Genomic DNA, 26,498 nt, shown 5'->3' with positions numbered 1-26,498 from the left:
CGGGTGGCGGAGCCGGCACCGCTCGCCGCCTGCGTCGGTGCCGCCTTGCTGGGCGCGCACGCGCCCCGCCACCCCCCGCTACGAACGGAGCCAATCGGGGGCGGCCGCGCGGGGGGTGCCGGGAGCGCGGCGCGGGACCATGCAGGCGGCGCTGCGGAGGGGGCTGGGCCGGGCGCCCCGGGTGCTCCGCGCCGCTGAGGCGGCCCCGCGGCCCCGCTGCGCCCCGCCGGCCCCGCGGTGCTGGAGCTGCGGCGGCGCCCTCCCCGGCGGCGCGGGGCTGCCGCGCTTCTGCCCGGGCTGCCGGGCCTTGCAGCCACCGGCGCCGCGGCCCGACCTCTTCCGCCTGCTGGGCTGGTGAGTGCCGGCGGGGCGGGCCGGGCCGGGCCGGGCGCGGTCTCACGCCGCCTTCTGTCGCCCACAGTGACCGCTCCTTCCGCCTGGACGTGCAGCAGCTGCAGCGGCGGTTCCGGAGCCTGCAGCGCGCCCTGCACCCCGACCGCTTCGGCCAGAGGCCGCCGGTGAGCGGGGGGACCCGGCCCCCCACCCCCCGGGCGCGCTTCCTGGGCGGTTCCCGGGCAGGGGGGACGGGCCGCGCCGCCTGCCCGGTGCCCGCGGAGAGGCCGCCCCTGGTGTCGGGCCCAGCCGCCCGCCCCGGGGGGTCCCGGAGACTCTCCGTGTCCCGGCTCCCGGGCCCCGCTCGCGGCGGTGCCCTGGGGGTGGCCGGGGGACGCCCCTGGCTGCGGGGACCCTGGCTGAGCCCCCCCAGCCGCTCCGCGCCCATTGCCAGTAACCGTCGGCTCCCGGTTTGATACCTGCCCGGTGGTGTGGGACTGAGTTGTGTCTGCTGGTGACAAAACCTAACGTGTTCTGCCACCTGTGAGTAACTCGTTACTGTTATTTATCATCCCCTCGCAGAAAGAACAGCACTACTCCGAGCAGCACTCCTCCTTGGTTAACAAGGCCTACCAAACCCTGCTGGACCCGCTGAGCCGCGGCCTCTATCTGGTAAGGGCTGGGGCTGTGTCTTGCCCACGCTGCTGTAACTGACCACCTGTGGTCGGCGATGGAACCGGACTTTGACTCCATCGTTGACATGCTAATTTGTGTTCCTCCAAAGAAGAGGATTGCCAGGGATCGAAAGGAGTCCAAAACCAAGCTTGTCTGAAAAATTAATTGGCTTTTCCCCTCTTTTCTTTAACGTTTTACTAGTTATTACCATTTCATTTGCCACTCATGTTAGCACTAATTTGTTTCCTGCATCACGTGTTGTGTTTGGACACACACATTTCCTTAGAAATTTCAGTCTGGCCCCTGGCAGCCTTCGTTAAGGTTTTTTTTGCTTTGCTTAACTGCTGATTTATGGTCTGCCTATGGAGTTAATTTCAGGACCGACTCTGTTTATGCACACTTCACGGAATAAAGCGGAAGTTTATCAGATATGAATCTGAGTGAGCCCCATTAAAAGACTGAATAGTCAAGAAAATCATTCACACGGAAATAGATGTGAGAATTCCAAATTCCCATTTTCTTCACCAGCTGGAGCTGAATGGAGTGGAGCCGGCACAAGAGACAGACTGTGATGCGGACTCAGAGTTTCTCACAGAAATCATGGAAATTAATGAGAAATTAGCGGAGTCTAAAAATGAGGATATCCTTGAAGAAATTGAAACTTTAATTAAAGGTATGTTATGATTTGAGGGTTTTGTACAGACCTAACTTACTGTATCTTGTGCGATATGAGATCCTTCTGAAGACTCGTAACTCTTTCAGTGTTATTTCTTCTAGTATCTCTAAGTCGCGTTAGTCTTGAATTGACTCACTGCAAGAGCTTCCTGCCCCCAGAAAAAAAGCCTTTTCCAATTCATGCTGCTTAAACATCAAGCCTGGCTTGAGAAGATCTGTATAACGATACCTGTTCTGATAGCAAAAATGAGTGTTTATATATTGACTGTAAAAAGGAATTTACTCAACCTTCAGTAGATCGGGACAAGTAGACTGTTCCAGAAGAACCACTCATGAAGCTTAACAAAGTGTTTGACTGACCATGTTAAGTAATGTCATTTGTACAGATGTTGTATTTCTTTCACCTTCCTCAACGTAGCAACCATTATGTTAAGTGGTTACTATCCTTATACAAGCATCTTTATTGTTTATGATGTTGGTGACACCTGAAACATTGAGTTTGTTGCTGTATTTAATTCTTTGCAGTAACAGTAGTGTGCCAAAAGCAATTAGAATAACTAGAATAAAACCTAAGTAGAATAGAAGAAAATTAATTGCAGCAGGGTAAACTGATACACGAAAGTAAGTTAGTGCCCATTGATTTGTATTGCAGTTGTTGCCTGTATACCCATTTAAACAAAGAAATGCAGCTGTTTGAAACTGTAATTAAAAAAATTGACAGCGATATTATGAAAAGCAGTCTTAGCTCCCAGAGGACTATGAGACTAGTAATTAAGTTTCCCACAGCAGACAATGCAGTAGTATTGAATATATGAAGTATGTAACAAAAAGTGAATAAAATAATTTGTTTTACAGTTAAACAAGAAGAACTGACCAAAGAGGTGACTGCAGCTTTTGAAAGAGGTAGCTATTTATGTAAAGTATTTAGCTGCCATACATAGCAGTTAGAAATGCTTAAAAAGCCACATTCTCTTATTGGCAAATATTTCCTGAACTACAGAACAGAAATACTGCATAAACAAGTGCTCTTTGTTTGGTATTTAGAATAAATACTTCTAAGCTGACCTTTCTGCTGATCTGGGAAATTCAGGACCTCACATTAAAAAAAAAAATATAGAAAAGTTGTAATTAATTCAATTTGCATCAAAATGACTGCTTTCAGGTGGGAATGCAGATCCTAAGAAATTGTGTCCCGGAATACTGGGAAGGACAGACTCTGCTTTTAGTCAAACTTAGCACCTGTTCTGAGGTGTCAGACTTGAATTTGGGAGATCTTGCTCTGCAGAGTTGAAGCTGTCAGCAGAGTAGCAGGTGCTGTTCTTTGCAGTGAAAGTCAAGGCAGAACAATCCTGCTGCTTACCACTGATGCTGTGTGGCAAGAAAAGACCTGATGCCCCATTTAGTCTAAGGTTTGGGGGCCTTCCTGGGCAGTACTCAACATAACTTTAGTCCACAACCAATTGATCAGCAGGAGCTTGAACCATTCCAGACTAGTTTCCTACTCTGGGAAGAAACCTTTACATTTCTTTCCCAGGTCTCAGAATGCTTTCATTGTTTTCATTTATGTAGCAGCATGTTGTAATTGTAAAACATCAAATATCAAAAGCATCAAAAGTAGTGCTGGCTGGGCCCGCACATGAGGAATTCCTCCCTTAAAATCCATCACTCTTTGTACTACAAGAGTTAAGGATTCTGTTGTGCCTGTCCTTTTCAATAGGTGATAAACCACCTTTCCCCTCCAGTTGTTTCATTAAGGAGAAACTGTTTCGGAATCAGTTTTGGCATTGACACTATGCATTTCTAAATTGTACATTGTCATATGTTCTGTGGAACCCCTCAGCAGCAGGGTTTAATAGTGGATGGGTCCTTACAACTTGTAGCTCTGAGTAGTGAAATGGGTGCTGCCCTTGAAATCTTTACATTCATTTTGAAACGAAAATTCCCCTGTGTAAACTAGTAATGTTTTATTTCATTTCAGATGATCTTCAAGAAGCTAAGAAGCTTTTAGCCAAAATGAAGTATTTTGCAAACTTAGAGGATAAACTAAAGAACAAGAAGATCCCTCCCTGATACTGCTTCCTTTACTGTTAAGAATTATTTTCAATTAAACAGCTGACTTCACTACCAAAATGAGAAAAATGGTGTTTTCTTCCTACATTTTCATTAAAAGTTTTAATTCTGAGAGAAGGAAGATAAACATAAAAGAAATCCAGCGCTTACTGTAGCATTTACTAAGTAACAGAGGTAATCAAGAAATGCTTACAACCAGGAAAAGTTGGAGTAAGGTAGAACTAGTGTCCTAGCAGTTACAGGTACAGAAATGAGTATCAGAGGGGCATGCAAACACCACCTTCGTGATTAAGATTTCTTACTTTTTGACTACACTAAAGAATGAAGAATTTATTTTAAGTTGAGAAAGTCCTGGACAGATGGGGATTAGGCAGAAAGCTCATTCAACAGGTCCTTGGAGCTCTCTGTAGTCCCCCTTGCATGTGTTCTATCAGACCACGTTGGAAAACCTTTTAAGGGTGAGAAGTATTTAATTCCTATCATCTGTCCTCTGCTACTCTGTGCTTTTTGTGATGTTGACCTCAGTCTGCTGGGAATTGACCTTCAAAACTGGAAGCCATGTTACCCTTCTGTTAAAAGGGCTGTTAACTGTTGCACAGTTTAAAACATTAAGATGCTAGGTTAGGGCAAAAAAAACCCAACTCAAATGCCAGAAACTGTTTTATTAGTATAAGTACCCTTCCAGGAAACAAGTCTTTCTAATAAAATTTATTACAAATAACAGTAATTCAGATAGGTGCTGTACTGTCTTTGTACAGTTACGGTAGTAGGACTAGATGAGGAATGTCCTTAAAGATGCAAGTGACAAGTGGCAACTAAATACCCCAATTTCAAATACCAGTTTCTCGGTAGGTCAGTTCCTGTTTGGGCTTTAACGCCTCAGAATATTTTAGTCAAAGTATTAACATATGCTTGATTACATGAACTGAAGAAAGGGCTTAGAAATCTTAAGAGCTACCAAACAGCCTGAAGAAATCTGCTGCGGGGAGGAGTTATTGAACACCCTCTCCTGGCATTTCTGCATCCCTGCGACATCAAGTTGTAGCTAAACATCCAATCTTCTACGTCTAGTATGTTGTTAATAGTGTTTCAGCAATATATGTTTTAACAGCATTTCAGAGATTAACTTGCCTTTAATGAAACTTCCTTTAAATATACAGGAGGATTTAATAAGCTACTTGTTCATTTGCAGTAAAATTCTGTAACAGCAGTGAAGTTACACAGAGGTTTTTTTAAATTCATCATGGAATTGTTGTCTTTCATAAAGCTCTGTTTCCTTTTTTCTGGTATTTCTTCCAAAATTAAGCTTGTGAAATTCCTTTGTGATTTCCAGAAAAGATTTATTTTTTGTCTCAGGAATTACGAAGAAGAGGAACACAGCAACTAAGGAGCACTCCGTTAAGAACACCACAAAACAATACTGCTTCAGCCCATTCTGAAAATAAAATTTGATTGCAACGTATTTCAAGTATAACAGTGAGTTTTGGAAGATAAAAAGCCTTTTGTTTCCATTCACACATAACATTGCTGCTCAGATATTTTTAACAAAAACATCTTCAGCCTATCCTTGCTTTATATGTAGCTTTTAAAAAAATTTTAGATAAGACTACTAAGTACTGTGCAATACGCTTGGTAGACTTTTATTTTAAAAAAAATTAAACACTAAATTCACAATGTAATGACAAGTCAGCATTTGCTGTTTAGCTGTGTCATATTTTAAGATGATATGATTTCTTTTTTCTGAATGTTCGTTAATATTTTTCAATGCTAGGCATTAAAATAAAGCCCAACTGTCTTACTGAGAAGCAAAGTTCAACCAAGAAGAAAGGACTGTCACACAGATTCCCTGCTGCATGCTGTTCCTGGCGTGTTGTGCTCTCAGGTGCTAAAACTGAAAATACAGAGCTAGAAATGGGAGCTTGTATTGTTTTTTCCTAATAATCTTCATGATCACAGAACCCTCTGTGAGTTTAGTGAGCTCTTGGAGAAGGTGTATACCACTAGCCCCATGTACCTCTACTACTTTACTTTGACATGAAAACACAAAGCACTATTAAAAAACGTTATTTGAATCTCAGCATCTGAATAAGTTTTTCTAATTTTGTTACCTGCTCTGGTTTTTTTTAATCTGACATGAAAATTACCGCTGTGTATTCCTTTTCATTGATCATGGTTTATTATTTTTTGTATACCTAAAAAATACTTTCAGAGGGACCAAATCTAGTTATACTGGGTTGAGGGGTAGTGCACATCCTAAAAAATACTTTCAGAGGGACCAAATGTAGTTATACTGGGTTGAGGGGTAGTGCACATCCTATGTTTAAGTGTTACTGTACAAGAAGAAGCAATTTGATGGAACCTGAGAGCAGAGGAAATGAGGAATTAGGAAAATGTGAGGCAATTAGGAAAATGTGTTATGCATACTTACCACTATAAAGGGAAAGATCATTCCAATTGTGAAGAAACTAATCCAACTAATAGTCCCTCCTATCATATAAGCAGCTGGACGTGAAGACTGTATAAATAATTCTGCTGTTAGGGTATTTGTTATGCCACCTGCAGGAACGAGTGTCAGAAACAGAACAGGTTATTATGCTGAAATGTCCGTTTGTGGTATTTCCAGTGGTAGAAAGATTGAGTTGCTTTTGAATATGCCACTGGCTGAACTGATTCTATTAAAAAAAATAAAAAACTAACACATTTTGTAATCTACTGCCTATATAGTAAGTGTCCTAAAAATTGTTCTTTCAGCAGCACTGTGCAGGGAGCAAGGGCCTCTTTAAAAGCATAACAGGCTTTTTCTCCCTTCTTGTGTGACTCAAGGGACTTGAAGGCCAGAACTAAGACCCCCTCGTGTGCAGCTGGCCCTGAGACACGCCACAGTTTAGTCTCAGCTTCAGGCTGCAGGAGACTAAACTGTTCTGATGCGGTGGGCTCGCTTGCGGTGCTTCAGCAGAGCACCGACAGCCCTGTGGTGAGCCCTTGCTGCCCGCCCTGGGCAGCTGAGCTGCTGGCGCCCCACCGGCCCAGACACACGTTCCACCACGTCCAACTGTTTGTCACTGCGTCATACCTGGTCCCAAGCCAAAGCTCAAGATGAAGGCAAATATAGATGCCATGCTCACGTAAGGCACCCATGGGTACAGCTCCTGCCACAGAAGAGAAGGAGAAGCTTTAGTTCAGATTTTGATAGTCCAGTTTTAAAGTTTGGCTTAACAGTTAAATTTCCTTCTGCTATTTTATTGCAACTGAGACCAACAGTCACTCATGGCTGTTTACAGCTAATTTATTTAACAGTACTGCTTCAGAGAAATCAATATTGTTCATTTAATAATTTTTACTAAATGGAGTCTAGTAGTTCTATCAATATTTATAATTAGTCCTTTGAGGCTCAAAATTTGCACCAATATTGAACACAGCTATTATGTGTTGTTAGTAGTTTAACATTTTGTCTGTTGTTTATTTTGGTATTTTGTACTGATCCCATGAGTTAGCGGTCGTTAAGCACTTCCATAGCACGAACAGACTTATCATATTATTTGTGTATAAGTAAATTTAAAGAATAAATAAATAAAATAAGTAAATAGTGCAGTGAGGACACAGTAGGATTACTATATACATATGAAACTAGGCACTTTAGACCAAACCTGAGCTTTGAAATCCCGTTATTCAAAAGCAAACCAGGAAATACACACAATACAAAAATTAAACCTAGGCCTCAGCCTAAATGGCTGGCTCATTCAACTTCGTGCCTCACCTAGCAGCCTGCTTCACACCAACCACACAGAAATTACTGTCAGTGCCTCTTCTGTGGCCTGCTTCCCAATCAGCACAGCCCCTAACCCTGCCATCCCTCCAGACGTCAGAGCTGCAATGTGACTGCGTGATCCACCTGTCTAAAACCAGCTCCAAACACTGAGGGCATGGGTAGGGCCAGAATTGCAGCTCTCTAATCCCACCTTTGTTGGATAAGGGCTTATCAGGCAACCAAATACTGACTAAATCGAGTTGGTCACTGTTGGAGCTACACCTGTATCATTTTATTTGGATTACCAAAGGTAACTATAAATACTTACTACAGCACGGTCTGCCAGTGTAGAGGCAGATCTTCTCTAAACATTCATTTCAGGAGGTTTGTGGGGCTGCCTTATTTGAGTTGGTATGGTACACAGATAAATTTATGATGCATCAAAGAGATATTACATCAAAAAACGAGGCAGGATGTTGTCTTTGCATGATGTATTTAAGGCATTGTGAATTCAAAGTTTCCAATAGTTTTTGTGAATTTACACTTGATGGGTTTAAGTGTCTTGCATTTCAGCATCTTTACAGTATTTTCTGGGTTTTTGCTTTACAATTAAGTGACTGAAGTAGACTGATGTTTAATTCCATTGGTATGTAGTATTTTACCCTAAAATTACTTTAAAACCTAGAATACATGCCATTTTGTCATCACTAAGTTTTGTCAGCATTAAACACAGCCGCAGCTTTAAGACATACACGATCAAATCTTAGGTGAGAGCATTCTCCTACTTTAGGCTGCTGAACTGATCAAATCTCAATTTTGTCATCTTTTATGCTGCTGTTTAAACCTATGCAACTCTTCCAGCTTCTTTCAAGCATCACAGATTTTCACTCACTATAGTCATATCATGTAATATGAATGAGTCCTTTACACCTGGTAAGTCAGAGAGAACGTTAAAACAATGCTCCAAAGGGTCATAAGGAGATAGCCCCCAATGATGAGGCATCTTCTTCCCACGTAGTCTATCAGTAAACCCTGTGGACAAGACATAATTTTCTGTTACTATATTGATCTCATATTTACCAATGTTCTTCTCAAGAAGAATCATTACCCTTTATGCTAGGACGTAGAATAAATTGTTACTTACACAGGTGAGGGCCGTGAAGCATTCACAAGCTCCAGTGCCAAGTGTCACATAAGGGATCTTTTCTGCTGAGATCCCAGCTTCTTCAAAAATGTAAGTGGCATAGAAATATATCTATAACAGAAAAAAGAAAAGAAAAAAAAAAAAAAAGAGGTGTTGCCAGCAGTTAAATTGTCGGCTGGAAACAAAGTCAAGTTCATACTAAACACAGAGCTCACTGTACTTTATACTGTGAATTATTAATTTGACACAAACAGCAAGAAGAATGTTAAATTCATGTCTAGGTAAATATATTGCTATCATAAAAGCAAATATAATGACTCAACTTACTGAATATATTTCACACTCTTAAACCAGCCACAATGGGATAAGCTGATCTACCTTCACTTACTTTTTTAGAAGAATGTAAACACAAGTATTAAGTCATTCTTTAAATCAATTTACAGACCAGAAACACAGAAATGAAAAAAAAAATGGAGGGGGAGAGAAACAGAGAAATAATATGAAGATATTCTTTCCCACTTAACTAATTTCTCTGAGCTTCTCTATGTGGATCCTTTGTGTTAATGAAAGGTTGAAAAACACATGGAAAGTAACTATTTAAGCTGTTTGTACATACGAAATCTTACAGCATTTATTCCACTGAGCTGCTGGCCCATAGTCATCACAATCACAGTAATGAGCTGCCATCTCACACCACGATCAGTGAATAATTGCCAGGGCTTCCTGGGTTTCTCCCCTTCTAAGGCAAAACATTCCCGCTGTATGTCTTCCATCTCCCTCTGGTACTCTGAAGAACCATGAAATCGCTTCAAAGCTAAAAAAAAGGAAGAAAATAAATTCTCTTATGTTCACCTACTGACCACAACTTCTGGAAAAATATCTCTCCATAATGATCTGGCTTTTGCTAGGATAGGAAAACTTCACTTTGTGACTTGTTTTTTGCTTGCTGGTTTTCCAACATTTTCTACAGTGGTGACTGGAGATTTCAGTGGTATGAGTTGGCTTTTTTTAGAGGAATATCTGACTTTCAAACACGCAGCAAGCAAAATATTTTAAAGTGTTTATATCTGAACCACAGACCTACAAATAGTTTTTTTCATTAAAGGACACTCTAACCAGTTTGAAGTCTTTTGCTTAAATTCTAGGCAGATATCAAGTCTTTTGTTATGTCCCTGTCTTTAATTTTGCCAGTGGAACATATTTAGTGAGGTGGAGTGAAGATGGTAAGTAATTCTTCTAAGGCAAATATTACTAGAAGTTGTTTGGATGCGAGACTAAAATCTTTACTAACGGTCGTGAAACCTGTTCCTAAAACGTCAGTTCTTCTAAAATCTTCAAGATTAAATACATCATAAGTGACAATTTGTCATCTTTAGGGCAACAGTAGAACTTGTGATGATCCCTGAAAGCAAACTTTCCGGTGCTGTTGTTATCACTAACAGCACAACCAGCTGCAAGCTCCAGCCACTCTTCGGTATCAGCTCAGGAGCAGCCACAATTCTTGGAAAAAAAACCAATACACGATTATGTTACGTTTTAAATAAAAATTGAGAGGGAAAGATTTGAACATGATACAGAGATTGCAAGCTTCACTTACATTTAGAAAATTACATTTAATGAAGAAACTAGATCTTAATCTGAAAGGGACATTATGGTCATCTTGTCCACGACTTTCAAATTAGACAGAATTAACTCTATAGCTCATTTGTAGTTACTGTGCTTTTGCAGTTGTGATAGTCTAGGAATATTTTTGGGCAAGGTAAGCAAAGAGAAAGTTATTTTTGTTAGATCAGCTGACAAACTGGGGCGGGGGGGGCAGGGGGGGGGAAGAGGCCTGCAGGCACAAATGGCTTTATATAAAACATACCTTTTTTGTCTGTTTGGGTTTTAATTACCCAGTACAATACAAGACTTCGCTGTCTCTGTGAACCCTGCCTCTTCTGTAATTCCTAAAATTCTTACCTTGGCCTAAAGTCTTCCACAAATTAAGCCTCTTTAATTTCCTTTGTTGAAGATCCTTCTTCAACATATGCTGTTCTATCTACTAATACCTTTCCTAGACAGGTAAAAATTCATATGCTCATCAACAGCACTTCAAGAAGTGTTCAAAAACAAGGAACAGAAAAAAAAAGCAAAAGAAGTGGTTTTCCTTTCTTTATACATAAAATGGAAATGGAATTAAATATAACCCTATCAAATGCTAACAAGGTAAACTTCCTTTCTTCATTTCTCTCATTTATTTAGCATTTTAAGTGGAAGATCCATGGATCACAAGTGTCATTTTATGTCACTATGAACTACATCAGAATTAGCATATCAGGCCCCAACCCCCTGCAGTCCTGGGTTGAAAAAAACTGGCAGTTGATTTGTGCTCCATTGCGCAAATATTTCAGCCCAAGGGAAAATCCAAGCACTTTCTTTTTGACTTTTTAAAGAAAAATGCTTACTGTTGGGACATTTCAAAACTTGCCCACCATCACTAAAAAGGATGGTGAAAGCAAAACATAGAAGCAAAATATTGCAAAGCATTTATTGTAGATTGCATTAAATACTTTGACTCAAAGGCATCAGGGTTTCTCATTTGCCAAACATGTAAGACCGTACTTTGCGTCCAACTGCAATGACACTGTCTTTACCCTCTTTGGCTCAGCCAGCGAAGTCTGGCAGCTACACAGCCTGTGACTGTGTGCCCCGAGGGGCGTTCAAGTATGTTACTACATCCAGTATGTTACTACATCCAGGAGAAACATTATGAAACATTTAGAGATTTCCTTAGAGTAAAAAAACATGAACGTATATTTGAAACGAGGTAATAAAAAGTTTTGTTCACAATCCATTATAGGCTTCTGAGTTCCACAATCACTTTTTCCATATAAGCTCACTGGAGGAAAAAACATGGGTGAAAAAATCACTAGGCTGTGCTGTGTTGATAAAGATAAAAGGAGAATCTGGACCCCAATACACTCATTGCACACTTCTGAAGACACAGAGAAATTACAGATGCTGTAAATTACCTTTGGCACAGCTCAGCTCATCACCTCTGTCAATAAGAAGGTATCTGGGACTTTCAGGAAACCATGGCAGGAATAAAAGTTGGGCAAATGCTGGGAAACAGCTGCTGGATAGCAACACAGGCCAATATGTTTCTCCACCTAATAATTCCCTGGGAGAGGTGTGGAAAAAGAGGGGAAAAAAACCCAAGTAATTAGCTATTGGTAACTATTCAGAAGAGTTTTGGGAGCAAGGTGTTTGTCCTTTGAGAACAGTTCCCTTGTAACCAGGTACCTACATCTTGTGAACGTCAGCAGGAGGAGGCTGGGAAAGTATTTCCCAGCTACTCTGAAATCAGGTTTCACTCAGGAAGAGGCGAGCAATGCTACTTTATGGCTGCTTATTGCTGTGTTGGTCCTAAGCATTATTTTCATGTTTGCCAAAGCAGTGTAGTCTAGCAATGCAGGAAAGTAAAAACATATGAACTTCACCTGAAGGTTGGCACCAGCATTTGCTTTTGAGAGTCACACAAGAATTTAGGACAGAAAGGAACTCAGAAGGTCATCCGATCCCCCCTCCCATTCAAAGTTGATCTGATGAGAAGGGCTATTACATAGAAAGGAATCACTAAAATTGCTATAGTTAGAATCAGCAGGATGATCTACTGTGGGCAATGTAAACCTGTTAAATTTTAAATACTGGCCCTAGATTATGCTGTCTGAGGTTTATGTTCTACGTATTTTGCAGCAATTCACACCTAAAGTATCTAGCAAAATCAGTTAATTCAGAAGCTAGTAATAAGGAAAAAGGAAGAAAAGTGCTTTTGGTAGTGGGACACAGAAAAAACAGGTAATGGGCTGTTACTTGGGCTACTAGCGGTTGCTCTTAGGGCAGTGGAAGGCTTCTAGCAGACAAAGAAGCTTTTCATCTTGAAGTTGGTGCAGTCTCTGTTCTTGGAACTTTTTAAGATCCAACTGGATAAAGTCCCTAGCAGCTTCATCTGATCTCACAAGGGACAAAACCAACAGGAGCGCTGCAATACAGAAACTGTGAGTCCTTTGCTCTCAAGTCCTGTCTTACAAACGTCCGCTGTCTCCAGCAAGAAACCAGCAGAAAATACGAACCCAGCACAGATGTACCTGTTTTACCGATGCTGTTCTGGCTGACCCACCTAAACTGATAACACTTCCCTGGGGACATAGCACAGATGGTTTGCAGTTGTAGGAATAAGGTGACAAAAGCAGGCGGTTTCTTCTTACAGGTAGACCTACTGCGTGAAGCTGAATCACTAACGCTACAATGGCCACAATGAATGTTTTGCAGGGAGCTGCAGGGAACTAGAATTCTTTACATACAATTAATGCAAGGCAGGAAAAAAACCGCATTTCTAACCTTAAACCAATTATTTGTCCTGTCAGAATCCCTCCAGTCAGAAAGATGGAACTCCCCATGGCCATGCTACCTCGAAGATGTTTTGGGGCAACCTCCCCAATATACAGAGGCTGCACACAGAGCCCAATACCTGCAAGTAAATAGAAAAACATCTTCCTATTAGTAGATTTTACTGTGAAAAGAGTTAAAGAACCAAAACATGCAAGCAATCAGACTTAGTTAATTTCCTATTCACTTAGATGCCTTGATTACAAGTTAGACTACAGAACATTTTTGTCATCATATCTACAAAAGAGCATACAAACACATATCATAGTACCTAAAGAAGCAGCAGTAACAATAATTTAGCATTCACCATAGTTTACTGAAAGTAGGAATACGAAATCATTCACCTGAATTTATGCCAATCAAAAACCTTCCAGCAATCAGTAACTCAAACAATCCTGTAGGAAAACTGATCCCCATTAAAATGGAGGCCACTATTGCTATAATATTATTCAGCAAAAGAGCTCCTTTCCTAATGAGGAGAAAAAACAAATGATTCAGGAAATCTGCAGTAACATGTTTATTAAAAAGTTTTCCTTTTTGGTAATATGGAAAGAAAAAATGGGCTTATACTGAAGAAACATGCTAGTCCCTGGAAATCCAGGTATCTGATACAACTATTTACTTGTATTTAAAAAAAAAAAAAAAAAAGTCTAACCATAAGGATAACACATAAACATGACAGCAATGCCTGACAAGGTAGGAGTGGGGTTTTGTTTATTTTTGCTGTATCTATACAGAATGTGCACAAAACATTACAGATTACACAGCAATTCCTTAGCAATTCCTTACTGGCATAAAGGCTGCAAATGTGTATGGGGGACCCGTGTTTCCTACCCTACGGTACGTGCACACTCCGAACTTAGAATTCAGTAAATGTAATGGGAAGACTTGACTGGAAGTCTGTAATTCAGGGCTCATCTTTTAAAGTCACATTGGAACAAACTGTAAAATTCTACCAGAAAGCTCTGCTTTGAAGTGAAAAACATTTATAGTCACCTAAGGTACATTTTCTTACACTCCTTCTCCATTTATTTATTTATTTATTATTTATAATATTTGGAGAATTTATTATTCTCCATTTAGACATGCTGCTAAAGGCCTGTGGCTGTAACTCACCTGCCTAGCTGAATCGCCATGCTGCCTCCGATAAGGGCTCCACACAGGCCTCCAAGTGAAAATATAGAAGCAATGACAGACCAAAGGAAAGTCAGCAGATCTGGATTTAGTTCCTTGTGATAACGACTACTCCAGGTTTCATTTAAGAACCTATGTATATGCTGCAGTAGAAAAGAATGATGAATGTGTAGCATCATGTCTAGCCCTACAGCGTAGCACTATAACTTGCACCTCAATCCTGAAAACCAATTCTGGGAACTAACAAAAGGTATCATATCAGTTGTACTGTATCAAAACCACCAATGACTAGCAGAATCTACCTTGACCACCACACCATTTCCTACTCACCATACATCTCAAAGACTGCTGAGTAGCTTTGTTTTTGTATTCTACCTCAGGCGAGGCAGAGAAACAATCTTTCCACACACTGCTACAAAAGAGCTTTGCAGTCCCCCCGAATGAAGCCAGGACAGGGGGTGGATACATAGCTCCTACTGTTTTTAGGAATATCTCAGAGCACAGAGATCTCACATAACCTGAAAAATTTTACGGTCAGAAGACTCTTGATTTTGAACTTCATGCCTTAGTGTAATCCCACTATTCACAGTAAAATCCCTTTCTGCAACTCTAATATTCCTCTGCCTTCCTTACAGTATTCATGTATTACAACATTTCAACTGTTATTCTACACACTTGGTTTCCTAAAATTTGTCTTTAGAAACTCTTGAACTGACATTACTGTAATCAGAGGCTCCTGTTCTTAGCCTGCAAAGACATAACAGAAGAACAAATTTCCTGGGCTCTCCCTCTGTTTCCAGCATATTACATGTTCTTCCACAAACAGCTTATTTTAATCTTTGTAGAAAGCATACAGTGTTGCAGCAAATTCACTTTTCACAGTTTCACAAGAAAATAAATCAGCAGACAGCAGAAAATGATACTCATCACTTTCACATGATCATTTGCTCAGATCCTCTTGAGTCATCCATAAAATATGCAGAATTCTCCAAGGCCATGGCAATGGATGCAGAAGTACCAAGTAGGTGAAAAGATGAGATTCTCAGACACTACAGATGCCACTTTTTGAGTCTCTAAGGCCTTTCTCAGTAAGCTGCCTTGTGATGGACAACTATAACTATCCTTTCTCTCTGTTACCCAGCAATAGGACGCATGGGAATGGCTCAAAGATGCGTCAGGGGAGGTTTAAACTTGCCATGAGGAGAAATGGTGGTGACATTTTACAGAAAGGGTGGTCAAACCCTGGAACAGGCTTCCTAGAGAAGTGGTCGATGCCCCACACATGTCAGTGTTTAAAAGGCATTTGGACAATGCCCTTAACAACATGCTTTAGCTTTTGGTCAGCCCTGAAGAGGTCAGTCAGTTGGACTGGATGATCGTTTTAAGTCCCTCCCAACTTAAATGTTCTGTTCTATCCTGTTCTTAATGTTTTGGGCAATTTTAGTAAATTGGTTAATTGGAAGATGTTGCTTACTGAGTTAATCCTTCTAAAAGGGACTTTAACAGAGGTATTTATGTGGCATATCTGGCACTTTCATCTGACACAGAATGCTCCTGATGGGAGGTACTCACAAACAAATTCACATGAAACCATTTTGGGAACCAACAAGAATCCTTAATATGAGAGGAAGCCTGCTTTGGTTCCCCCTGCAATCACATCTGGCCTCTCGGCCAGTTAGTCAGGATGCTCCATTACTGTAAAACAACACTATGAACAAGAGACAATATTTTACCTGGGTGGGTGCATTGATAATGGAAACATTATACCCATACTGAAAAGTCCCTCCAATTCCAACAGCACAAACAGCCAAAACCAAGGTCCAGCTGGGGAACTAGAGAACAGAAGAAAGTAACTGGCATGAAAAGAGACAGGGTCTTGAACCCACATGCAAATAATATCTAGGAGAAAATTACAGTGGAATATATCATGTATTTAGTTTTGAACAGTGAAAGAAAACTACACAAGCTCTCAAATACCTGCAGCAGAAGAAACGTTTCACGCTGACTTTGGCCATGATCACCAACGTCTTTTAGGAATGCAACAATTAAAAGTATCCAGATTCAGTGTAGGCAACACAACCATTGCACTGCTGATGGCATACTTACTGACCTGTGTAAATGCTTTTTGCATGAATCACACCACTCATGGCATCTACTGTTTATGAAAAAATGCTAGGACTGTTTATGTTGGGTGTCACAGGTACAATGACTCTGTATAAGAATTAACCAAATCCCAATTCCTCTGACTGACATTTCATCTGAGATGAGAGAAATAACAGTATTTTATTTCTCTCAGCAAGTCCCGAGGTTGATTACTGGATGTCTGCAAGTTAGCCGGTTCGATCTCTGGAGGTTTATACAGCGTCTGGCTTTGTGATGTTTCTTGATTTTACTTTTTATTTAATATGATAGCACTAAAAATAACATCCAGTTCAAATGTTTAGCAACCCTTTCATTAAAAATCAGGTCTTAATTTCATCTTATAGCATCTTTTAGCCTAAATTCCACTGGACACAACAATGACTCCTATACTAACGGCACTTCTGTGATCAAATTTCGTCTTCCTTCACAGACAAAAACTGTACATAATTTTTCATTATAAGCTTGTACTCCCTGAATTTCTCGTTGTAAGGTACGTAGACTAGTTCTTCATCCTTCTCATTCTTGGTCCAATGCCCAGAAATGTTGAGTTATTCCAGATGCTGTATTGCATTCTGAAAGAGCTGTGCCTTTCCTGAAGATAATTAATCAAAACTTCCTTCATTCAGGATTGAAATTCAGAAGTTGAAACTGATCTTAATGAAGTAAAATCCAATTAATATTTCCTTATGGTTTCCTGAGAGTAAAAAGTGTTTCCCTGAATGACAACCAAAGCAATGAATTAAGAGTCACAAATAAGGGCTGCAGCACGTACGGTAGAAAAACTAGAGGTGGTAAATACAGGTAAATATAGGCACTGCACACACAGAGTTTTCTATTAAATACTGCCAGCATCTTTGTTGTGTCACTTGGGTACGACCTGGAGTCTAGAACTAGACACAGAAAACAAACAAAATAAAAAAACCCAGAATCATTAACATACATCACACAACTTATGTTTTGTTATGACAGCTCTGTTCTTCCTGCCCAAATCAGTCTCTCGTTACACTAACACGCTCTGTCACGTTGGAGTTTGGGCCCCAATTTCTAAGAGAACGTATAAGAGCCTCACCTGCTCTGTAAGCTATTTAACTTCTGACAGTTTGTAAGTACTTTCTCCTCACTTCACAGACATGCCACAAAGAAATTTGAATTTACATTCAATCTAAAACATAAGAATCAGAAAATGTGCTTTTACAGCTTGTGTTTTATAACACTGCTAGGTGCCTAAGGAAAACACAGAACCTTACAAGCCTGACCATCTAATGTATTTTTACTTAAGGTAAACATGAAACAATCAGAGAATTTCACATTTGTGCATCACTGGAAACGCTACAAACTCCCTGCAGGATCCATCTTCAGAGGCCAAGACAGTTCTGCTTACCTTGCTGTGCGTGCTAGACCCTCTCAGCAGGGGCTGGGACTCCATTCTTAGTATGGCTGCATTTGAGTTCCTTTGCAAAATTTAGTAAACTACACTACAGGAATAAAAGGTGCTTAAGAAAAGAAGTCATTACTCTATTAAAACACAAGATTTTTGCCTTCCAACTAGCCACTGGGATCCTTCTCAACAGTTCACGACTTCTTTATGACTGGAGTGTCCAGCTTCCATAGAGCCTTACAGGAGGTACAGAGAGCTTTCCCATGGTTAACATCACAGCACACGCACTTTCTTCATATAAGTCAAAGCAGAAACCATGGCCCGTTAGCCACCCGCTCGCAGGGGGTCTCAGCTACTACAGAAAGCAGCTGGGCGATTACCTTGCGCGCTGGCGGCATACCTCCCGAGGCACGTAGCTGCCGCAACCGCCGGCTGCTTCCCCAAGGCTTCAGCCCACTGAGCGTGGGCAACGCTGCAGGCTGAGCTCCTCATCTGACTGGGATTTGGCAGCTCCACCGGTGGCACGGCCCAGCCCAGCCATTCTGGCTGCCGGCCACGGGGATTACGCAAGGCCACAAACAAGAGCAGCTCTGTCTCGAGGCTCCCTGAGGAGCTGAGGCTTGGCCGGGGCCGGGGAGGGCCAGGGCCGGGGAGGGCCGGGGCCAGGGAGAGCCGGGGCCTCCCACCCCAGGGGCCCGCATTGCCCCATGAGCGCCACAGCCACGGCGCTGGCGAGGACTTCACACCCCGCGGCCGCCCGAGCCTACAGCCCCCAGAATGCCCCGCGACCTCCAGGGCCTACAACTCCCAGAATGCGCCGCGGCCTCACGGGCCTACAACTCCCAGAATGCCCCGCGCCCGCCCGGGCCTACAGCTCCCAGAATGCCCCGCGGCACCTTCTCCAAGCGCGGCGAAAGGCCTGGAAGGGCCGCGGGCTCTGGTGGAGCCCCCAGCCCCGGGCCCGGCCCGGCCCGGCGGTGAGCGCTCCGCGGCGCGGGCGGGCGGGGGCGGGCAGCAGCCGTGCCTTTGGGTTGCGGCGGGGCGGGCCGAGTCCCGCAGGAGCCCGGGGCGGCCGGCGGGGCCCGCTCACCTTGGCCGCGGAGCTCGACCCCAGCGGGAGCGCCTGGGGCCGGCGGCGGGCGGGCGGCTGCGGGCTGGGGTGTCCGGTAGCGCGGGGGGGAGCCGGCCCCGGGCCTCTGGGGTGGTCGCCCCGCTCGGCGGTGCGGACGCGCGGCGTTGATGGCCTCTCCCTCCCCGCAGCAGGACATGGCGGCGCTGGGCAGATCCTGCCCGGGCCTCCCTGCGGGCCCTGCCGTGGAGTTTCCCCAGGCCCCGGCCGCTGCCCCTGAGCGCCACGGCCCGTCGGCGGGGACGCGGCACGACCCGTCGCCCGGAGCCGTCGGCCACAGCCATTTCCAGCCGCCCGTGATGATCATGGCCGGGAACGGAAGCGATGGTGCCGACGGCGGCCGCTCCTCCGGCCTGTACCTGCAGAGCAGCCTCGACCTTGCCTCGCTGGCCGCGCTGGGAAGCTACAACGAGGGCCTGACGGTCGCCCCGGTGGGCTCCTTCACTAGCGCGGCCCCCTCGCACGGCCTGCACCTGCCGCAGGGCCACAGCCAGTAAGTGCCAACCCCTGGCTCAGGGGCGGGGGGAGCGGATGGCTCAGCTGCGCTGGCGCCGTGAAATAACTTTTCTTTTCAAGGCGGGTTGGAATTTGTTTTTCTCCTGGCAGTGTTTTGCTTGTACAATGTTAGAATCGTATTGCGCTCGTCTTGGCGGCCTTGAAGTTTGTTGGTGGGGACGAAGAGGCCTTCTAAAAGGAGAGAAATGTGATTAAGTTTACGAACATCTTGACATGCTTTTAAATTTATGTACTTTTTTTGACTTTTTTGTTTTAGTTTGCCCTTTCTTATACGTGAGCACAAAAAACTTAAATTATCCCATTAAATGTTGTTGTTTAGTCCTATTTAATTAGCGTATGTCACTGTGAGACAATGTATTAAGAGACTTAAGTTGGATCACGTGTTGCTTCTTGAAACATTATGTCAAAAATTGCTCTTGTCCTGTATGGAAAAAATAAATAATGTAAAAGAGGAGAAAGTAGCATGGAAATCTGCTCAGAGAACAGAGTAATTACAGCTGCCTTTGACTTTCTTTGGAGCAAAGTGGTCATTTATTGTCCAGAACTTCCACTCCCTTCACAGCTGGTGATACACTGTGATGGTGGCTCTTAGCTGCAAGTGAAATTTTAAAAGGGAAGAAAATATCGCTTGAAAATTTCAGCGTCACTGGAAGTTATAATCAGAAGTTAAATGACCATTTATTTTTCTTTTGCAGTGTCTCTGTTCGCTGTGGAAAGAAGCATAAGCTAGAAGAAGAGGCAGAAGGGTAAATTAAATTTGTCTTTTATAGCCTGAAGAATCTTAATTTGCTTTTTCTTTTCTGTAAAGATTTGAGCACATCCCATCTACAAAATATGCAGGAAGGGAACCTCTATCACTCTTTGCATTTGGAAAGCTTTCCCTGAATTGTACATGACCCCAAATCCATTTCAGTTACCTAATTGATTGTGTAGCACTGATTTTCTTTTATGGGTACCTGCATTTTAAGAAGAGCAACGCGGATTTGTTTTCTTTGTGGAGGTTGTGTTTCCATAGTATGTCAAATCTGTTGACATGCACATGACTTTCTGTAATGTTTTTTCCTGTAGAATGCTGCTTTTCTCTTTTGACAATTGTAAACTTACTGTTTCCTAGTTGTCCTGTGCGGAAGAAGAGACTGACAGGAGCCAAAAATTGTCCTTTGAATCCCAACACTGAAGAATGGATTCTCTGTGCAGGTCAGCAGGCAGCTGGGGAGGTGGCAAGTCAGTATGGTGGCAGCGGTCCTGAAACTGCCCTGTTAGAAATTCCCTGTGAAGAAATGGATCAGACAATGGGGGAACAGCAGTGCGAGGTTGCTCGCAGGAAGCTTCAGGAAATTGAGGACAGGTAAATGCAGGGATTGAGTAGCCTGGCTTTGCTGAGCTTTCCCTTTTTTGGTGGGCATTAAGGGGTAAATCTAGCACTTAGCAGTTTGATAATGGTACTGTAAGTCTGAGATTAACCTTCTGTTCAAGTGATTCCTTTTTAGGCTACTTATGGTCCTATGAGTCTTGGGGGTGGTACTGTGATCTGAAATTGAGGGTGCTAGAGCAAGAGATGGTGAAGAAATAACCACCTTTTCACAATCACTGTGCACCATCGGTGTACCGTAATGGGGTTTTATGCTCTTTTGTGAGTAGCCAGAGCTCAGATTTTAACTGATGAGCTCAAGTCTGACCAGTGAACAACTTTTTTCAACCAGCTGCAGCTTGTTCAGTGATTAATACTTCTAAATGCTCGAGGTAGATGTGAATTTGTCAAGTGTAGAAAGTAGCATGGACCAGAGACATCTCTCTGCACATATGCAATAAAGCTGAGGTTCATCTTGCTGTTAAATACCAGATAGCATGATACGGGGGTGATGGGGTGGCTACAGGCACTCACTTGCAAGCATTTAACAAATGCACTGTGCGTTCTTGCCTTTGAAAGATTTCTGGGAATGTCACATGTATGTGTATCGGTTGATTGCAGTTGAGCTAGTATTCCAAAAAACCTAAAATGACTACTGCAGACAGTTGTTAGAAAAGCCAAAAGTTTTATAAATTATAAAACAAGATATTTTTTTTAGATGATTACTTCATAGATGGTGCGTGAAGGGAACCAAGGTACTGTTAGATTATTTTATTTTTTCATGGGTGAATCAGTGATATATGTCTGTATTATCTGGCTATATTTGCATTACAAAGTCTGCTTTGGACCTCTTGGAGGATTGTTCCCCATCCTTCCCAGCTACTCTGCTAAATTTTCTTCAAAAAGTTTACCAAAACCAGCGAAGATAACTCTGGCTTGTTCTGAATGCTTCAACTTTTTGTGCCTTTTTAATCTCTGAGAAATTGGTGCAACGTCACTGAAGGTTAAGAACTGTATTCAGCAGCTTTTCAATGATTTGCAGAGTTAAGGTACGGGGAATCAAGCCGGTGAAACTATGGCATAACTGAGACTCGCTCTTGTAATGTGACTGAATCATACAGTTTCCCCTGAAGTGAATTTATTTATTTCCTCATAGTGGATACCTGCGTTGCGTGCTGCTGGATGATGCAGGGATAACAAAGCTAGCTTAGGTACCAGAAGTGGCATAGCTGCTCAAGCAGCTTCTGTGGTGACGGTCGTTCTTAGGGTGTATTGGCCCAAGAGAGACTGGTGTTAACGTGGCCCCGCTGCTTCTGGTACCCAGCCTGGGTCAGATCCCTACACTGCACAGTGCAGCGCACGTAGATGTAACTGTAGTCTGCAGTGGATGTGCCTGTTAACAGTATGCTCAATAGTGTTTATTTCCCTCTTCCCCCTCCATTCCTAGGATAATTGATGAAGATGAGGAAGTTCATGCTGATGGAAATGTTAGCAATCTGCCCACTCTTATCCTGTCAGATACCCTTAAAAAAGGGATGAAGAGGGATTTTGGTGAAGGCCTGACAAAGAAAATAATAGAATCTATGTAAGTTCTGGAGGAAATCATGGTGCTATGTAGCTAACACATGCAAATGAGAAGAGAGACCCAGTCTCATGTTTGTGGAGATGTCCTTGGTTAATGCACGGTGCAGCCCATGTGGTGTAACAGACCATTTGTTTGGTCAGAAATAGGAAGAACTAATGTAAAAGAGAAGTTAAGTGTGACTGGTGGTCATCAAGCTGTCTGTTTTGTACTCCTCGTTTCTACACAGTGAAATTTGTTGAATAAACCCTTGTATCTTGATTTTTATGTATGTGCGTTTCCAAAAGAAGGTGGTCCCAAATTGTGACCGACAGTGGTCGTCGAGTTTGGTGCAAAAGAAAAGAAAGAAAATACAGGGTTAGAACTAGAAGTAATGGAACTAGTTAAGGAAGAGGAAATTTAATAGGGGGAAAGAAAAAAAAAAATGGACTCTGGAATAAGAGTTCCAGACTAGCACAAAGGATTGAGATAACTCACTGGTTTTAATAGTTGTGATTGGAGAACTGAAGTTTAACTGAGACTCCATCTCTTCTAGGAGCCGTCCGTCTATGGAGCTGGTGCTTTGGAAACCTCTTCCTGAATTTCTCACAGATAAACTGAAGTCCGTTTCTGTTAAGAACGTTAAGCAGCAGAGTACAGAAGGGTGTCAAGCTAAGCAGTCAACGCCAAGAGCTGCTTTTGACGCACAGACTGAAACATTCCCTGAATCACAACAGACTGCGATGTCTCCAGATCAGTATGCTGGTTTGGGAACCTCTGGGTGTGCAGAAGAAGAGATGGAGTTGTAGATGCCAGATTTCAGACTGGAAGTGGTGATCTTCTGGCGTTTTTTGTTGCTGTTTTTTGATTCCTTCTTTCATTCTGGTTTGATGTGTGAATCTGAAGTTTTATTATTTGTTTTGGGTTTTCCTACTAACAATCATAAGAATGTGGATTGGCCAGACGCAACTTAAGGGAACTGAAAAAATCCGTAAGATTCCATGCTCCGATCTGTTAAATAGTCTTGTTTTTACTGAGAAGGTAATCCAGAGGCCTTTGGAACAAGGAATTAGCTTTCCTTTTTGCTTAATGGTGAAATACCCTCTTAATTGTCTTTTGGTAAAGTTTAAAAATCCAAATATTGAATGTAACTGTGGCTTAAGCTACATCTTTCATTTACTGAGCCATTAAGACTTTGGTGCCCATGCTATGCTTGGTCAGTTGGTTTAATTTGGATTACAAAAAGGTATGGAAAGGAAGAAACACTTTTGCATTCAGTCGCAGATTGAAAAGCAGTCACTTTGGAAGTACAGCTTTCTACAGTATTTCATCTGTGGCTGGTCTGTACTTTATGTCCACTCAAATGTAGAAATTACACATCTGTGGTGTGGTAGGGAAGGAATGTTACAGCTGAGCACAGGCTTCTTGTTTTGTATGAAGTAAAATCAGCTACTAACTTGCAAGATACTTAATAACTTTAGTCATCTTTGATTCACTGGCTCCTAAATTGTGTTTGTGGGTTTTTGATGCCCCCCTTTCCCAAAGTCCAGAGAAAAGTAGTTCTTGGTAGATTGATTCACATTTTACATTGTGCTGTGATTTTTTTTGTATGCATTGAGTTGGCAAGTCAGTTGAAGACAGTGTACCTTTTGCTTAAATAACAGGCATCCTTTAATTTTTATAAACGTGGTAAGTAAATCAGATAACAGGGAGCTGGTTTCCAGCATAAAGAGGGTCAAATGCTGATTATTGTCTGTAACCAAGTCCCAGATTTGAGGCTGCTGGCATTGGTGGTGAAGTAAGGATGATGGTTGTCTTCTTCCTGGGGGAATCTAGACTTAAAACTTAGCCAGAGCATGTGCCATTAACATAACATCATGTAGTTTATACAGATGTGTATGCCAAAAGAATTCAGTGTGTTAAGAAAACGGATCCTCACTTGGCTACTGCTTGTAACTTTCCTCAGTACACAACAGTTCTATTATGCTTAAAGCCCTTAAACAAGGCAAAGGATCTTACCTTGTGTTCTTAAGTCCTTGAGCTTTCTCAGAGATAACAGAATTAAGGCTTTTTGTAAGAAATTCCTTTCCCTGTAGCAGGCTCAGTTCAGGGCGCTAGCATCCCAGTCTGGCTTTGACATCTTGCTGACGTAAAGGAGCAAGTCCACAATAACGCAGCTGTTTGCGTAAGAAAATCTACTCTTCCTTTGCACAGCTAATTGATAATCTTTGTGATGGTATTTTTGTTGGATAACTGTTGAATAACCCATAGTTGATAGTTTAAAACCAAGCTTCTCGCAGTCATCCTTTCTTTTCTTTTGGCTGACAGCAGCAGCTTTGTTCAAAAGGTACCCCTGTTTGTTAAAACCTGTCGATCTTGCTGCTCTCGTCGAAGGTTGTGTGAAATTTGCTGTCTCTTGCTAAAACGTTTCAGAGCTTCGCTAAAAACATTCCAACGTGAATAGGTATTACTCTGAAAACCGGTGTATAAATTTACCATTCTGGAAGAACATATGCAGCTTTATCTTGCTGTTATGTCTGATTTCATCTAAGAGTCTGTTACAAATCTCTTGCGTGTACTGTGTAACATTTCTCATATATTATTAAGCTGCTGAACATGCTTAAAATCTACAGCCTTTGACGTGCTACGTTGCTTGAGTATAAAGTAAAGCAATGCAGTTTGGAGAAGGCTGTAGGCACTGCCAGGGAAAAATGTGGTGCCTCCAAATAACAGCCTGGTTTTAAACTTGCGGGATTGTAACAAAACCTCAGGGTTGGAACTGTTTTAGCTGATAGCTCTGAATCCTAAATAAACTGAAAAGAAAGGATAAACAATTCAAAAAATTTGACAAAACCATCTCAGCAACACTAAAATGGCAACAGAAGATGTATAAAACTGGGAGGCCTAAATACATCTCAAGGCAGGGATTTTTAAGAGGAAAAATTTCAATTGTGTATCAAATTTGCAGAATTTTTTGCAGTTGGCTTTTAAGCATACTTTATTGCTCTTATGTTTGTACCAAAGGTTGATGTTCAGAAGTGTGTTTCCTTTTAATTGTTTGATGCTCATGGCATCACTGACCCCTGTTATTCTGCCATCTGAAACAAGAATACAGCAGTAGACTATTGACAGAGACTATGAGATGAGAAGAAACTGCATCCAAGAAATTTGGTTTTGGTAGAAAACACTAAATTTTTTGGTAATTTGTTAATCCCCTTGTGATAGGAGAGAAGTTTGAATTGTTTGAGTTGATGGAAGTGGAGCAGGGCAGGAATCGAGTATCTAGGAGGACTGAGCAAGATTCTTGCCATAGCAATCACTTGGAGAGAGAGAACCAGCTACTTGGTGTTTTCAAACTTTTGTGTTTGTAAGAGTTTCATTTGTTGTTGGCTTCCTTAAAAGACTTTCATTAAAGCTGTTTACAAGTGGGATGGCAAATGTGATGCAGTATTAGGTAAAACTTTATTTTGAGTTATGGAACATCTGATTCTGGTCTGTCTTCTTTTGGGACCAAATCACCCTTTGTATGTCAGTTTTCAATAAATTTTCTAAAATATTTTTTAGATGGTTGTGTTTCATTCCCAATAAAAGTGAAAACCTTGAAAGCGTATGTCCAGTCCTTTGACTGGAGGGTGAAATACTCTTCTGGCCTAAGAAGATTTTTTTTTTTTTTTAATTTAACTGTGTAGTCCCTTGTCTTTCCTCCGTGGTGTCCAACAGGACAGAGGCACAACAGTGGGGCAGAGCGAGTGTGAAGCTGCTGGAAAGGAAGAGTCGCTGCAGATCTGCTACAACCCAAAGGCCTCTAACAAAGCAAAGGAGTCCCAGGTGTTGCTACAGCTTGTGTTTTCTGAGCTTTCATTTTATTTCAGACTAAAACTGAATGCCTAGCTTACCTAGTTCTGTACAAAATAAATTAAAACAAATTAAAATTTTGTATAATTATTTTCTTGGAATGTACTTTGTTCTTTTGTATAATGCCTTTCGTTCAAAAGTTTTTCAAGCAGCTGAAGGGTAAAGATGGGTGTGCTACACCAGGATTGCCTTTGCTTTCAAAATGAGAGAAAAACAGCAAAAAAACCCCAACTATATTAATAAAATAATAATAAAAACATGTGAGGTTTCTGGCAGAGTCAAATATTGACTAGCTTAAGTTGTATTCTGGATTTAGACAAGACTTAAATATTCCTCCAGTGCAGAGTCAGAGGGAA

At 42.1% G+C, this 26,498-nt stretch overlaps 3 protein-coding genes across 7 annotated transcripts; 2 read left to right on the top strand and 1 right to left on the bottom strand.

Annotated features, from left to right (window-relative positions):
- Positions 1 to 5: 5 nt before the first annotated feature.
- Positions 6 to 3,813, top strand: HSCB (HscB mitochondrial iron-sulfur cluster cochaperone). 2 transcript variants are annotated; one of them, XM_080405873.1, is made up of 6 exons: positions 6 to 354; positions 422 to 518; positions 916 to 1,005; positions 1,537 to 1,681; positions 2,539 to 2,586; positions 3,662 to 3,813. In XM_080405873.1, the coding sequence occupies exons 1-6, from the start codon at positions 140 to 142 to the stop codon at positions 3,751 to 3,753; spliced, it is 687 nt and encodes a 228-aa protein (XP_080261999.1). In that variant the 5' UTR covers positions 6 to 139; the 3' UTR covers positions 3,754 to 3,813. The 2 variants fall into 2 exon arrangements, with proteins under 2 accessions (XP_080261999.1, XP_080262000.1); XM_080405874.1 differs by lacking the exon at positions 2,539 to 2,586.
- Positions 1,688 to 18,247, bottom strand: LOC308070972 (solute carrier family 2, facilitated glucose transporter member 11-like). Of its 3 annotated transcripts, none has more exons than XM_080405802.1 (12): positions 17,734 to 17,873; positions 15,944 to 16,042; positions 14,193 to 14,353; positions 13,421 to 13,545; positions 13,029 to 13,158; positions 11,660 to 11,808; positions 9,272 to 9,459; positions 8,646 to 8,756; positions 8,432 to 8,533; positions 6,827 to 6,902; positions 6,182 to 6,309; positions 1,688 to 2,168 (listed from the first exon to the last, which is right to left on the bottom strand). In XM_080405802.1, exons 1-12 carry the CDS (start codon positions 17,776 to 17,778, stop codon positions 2,151 to 2,153), a joined length of 1,332 nt encoding a protein of 443 aa, XP_080261928.1. In that variant the 5' UTR covers positions 17,779 to 17,873; the 3' UTR covers positions 1,688 to 2,150. The 3 variants fall into 3 exon arrangements, with proteins under 3 accessions (XP_080261928.1, XP_080261927.1, XP_080261926.1); XM_080405801.1 differs by lacking the exons at positions 1,688 to 2,168; positions 17,734 to 17,873 and adding exons at positions 4,401 to 5,188; positions 18,111 to 18,247; XM_080405800.1 differs by lacking the exon at positions 1,688 to 2,168 and adding an exon at positions 4,401 to 5,188.
- Positions 18,248 to 18,437: 190 nt separating this feature from the next.
- CCDC117 (coiled-coil domain containing 117) lies at positions 18,438 to 25,850 on the top strand (the record flags this gene model as incomplete). 2 transcript variants are annotated; one of them, XM_080405819.1, is made up of 6 exons in its annotated part: positions 18,438 to 18,707; positions 18,994 to 19,352; positions 20,071 to 20,121; positions 20,490 to 20,723; positions 22,174 to 22,311; positions 22,844 to 25,850. In XM_080405819.1, 6 exons carry the CDS (start codon positions 18,438 to 18,440, stop codon positions 23,094 to 23,096), a joined length of 1,305 nt encoding a protein of 434 aa, XP_080261945.1. In that variant the 3' UTR covers positions 23,097 to 25,850. The 2 variants fall into 2 exon arrangements, with proteins under 2 accessions (XP_080261945.1, XP_080261944.1); XM_080405818.1 differs by having other exon boundaries at positions 18,991 to 19,352.
- Between the last annotated feature and the right edge of the window lie 648 nt (positions 25,851 to 26,498).

This window comes from Falco punctatus (genome assembly GCF_963210335.1).
Source record: "Falco punctatus genome assembly, chromosome: 1".
Taxonomy (NCBI): Eukaryota; Metazoa; Chordata; class Aves; order Falconiformes; family Falconidae; genus Falco; species Falco punctatus.
This window is presented reverse-complemented; position numbering and strand designations above follow the sequence as displayed.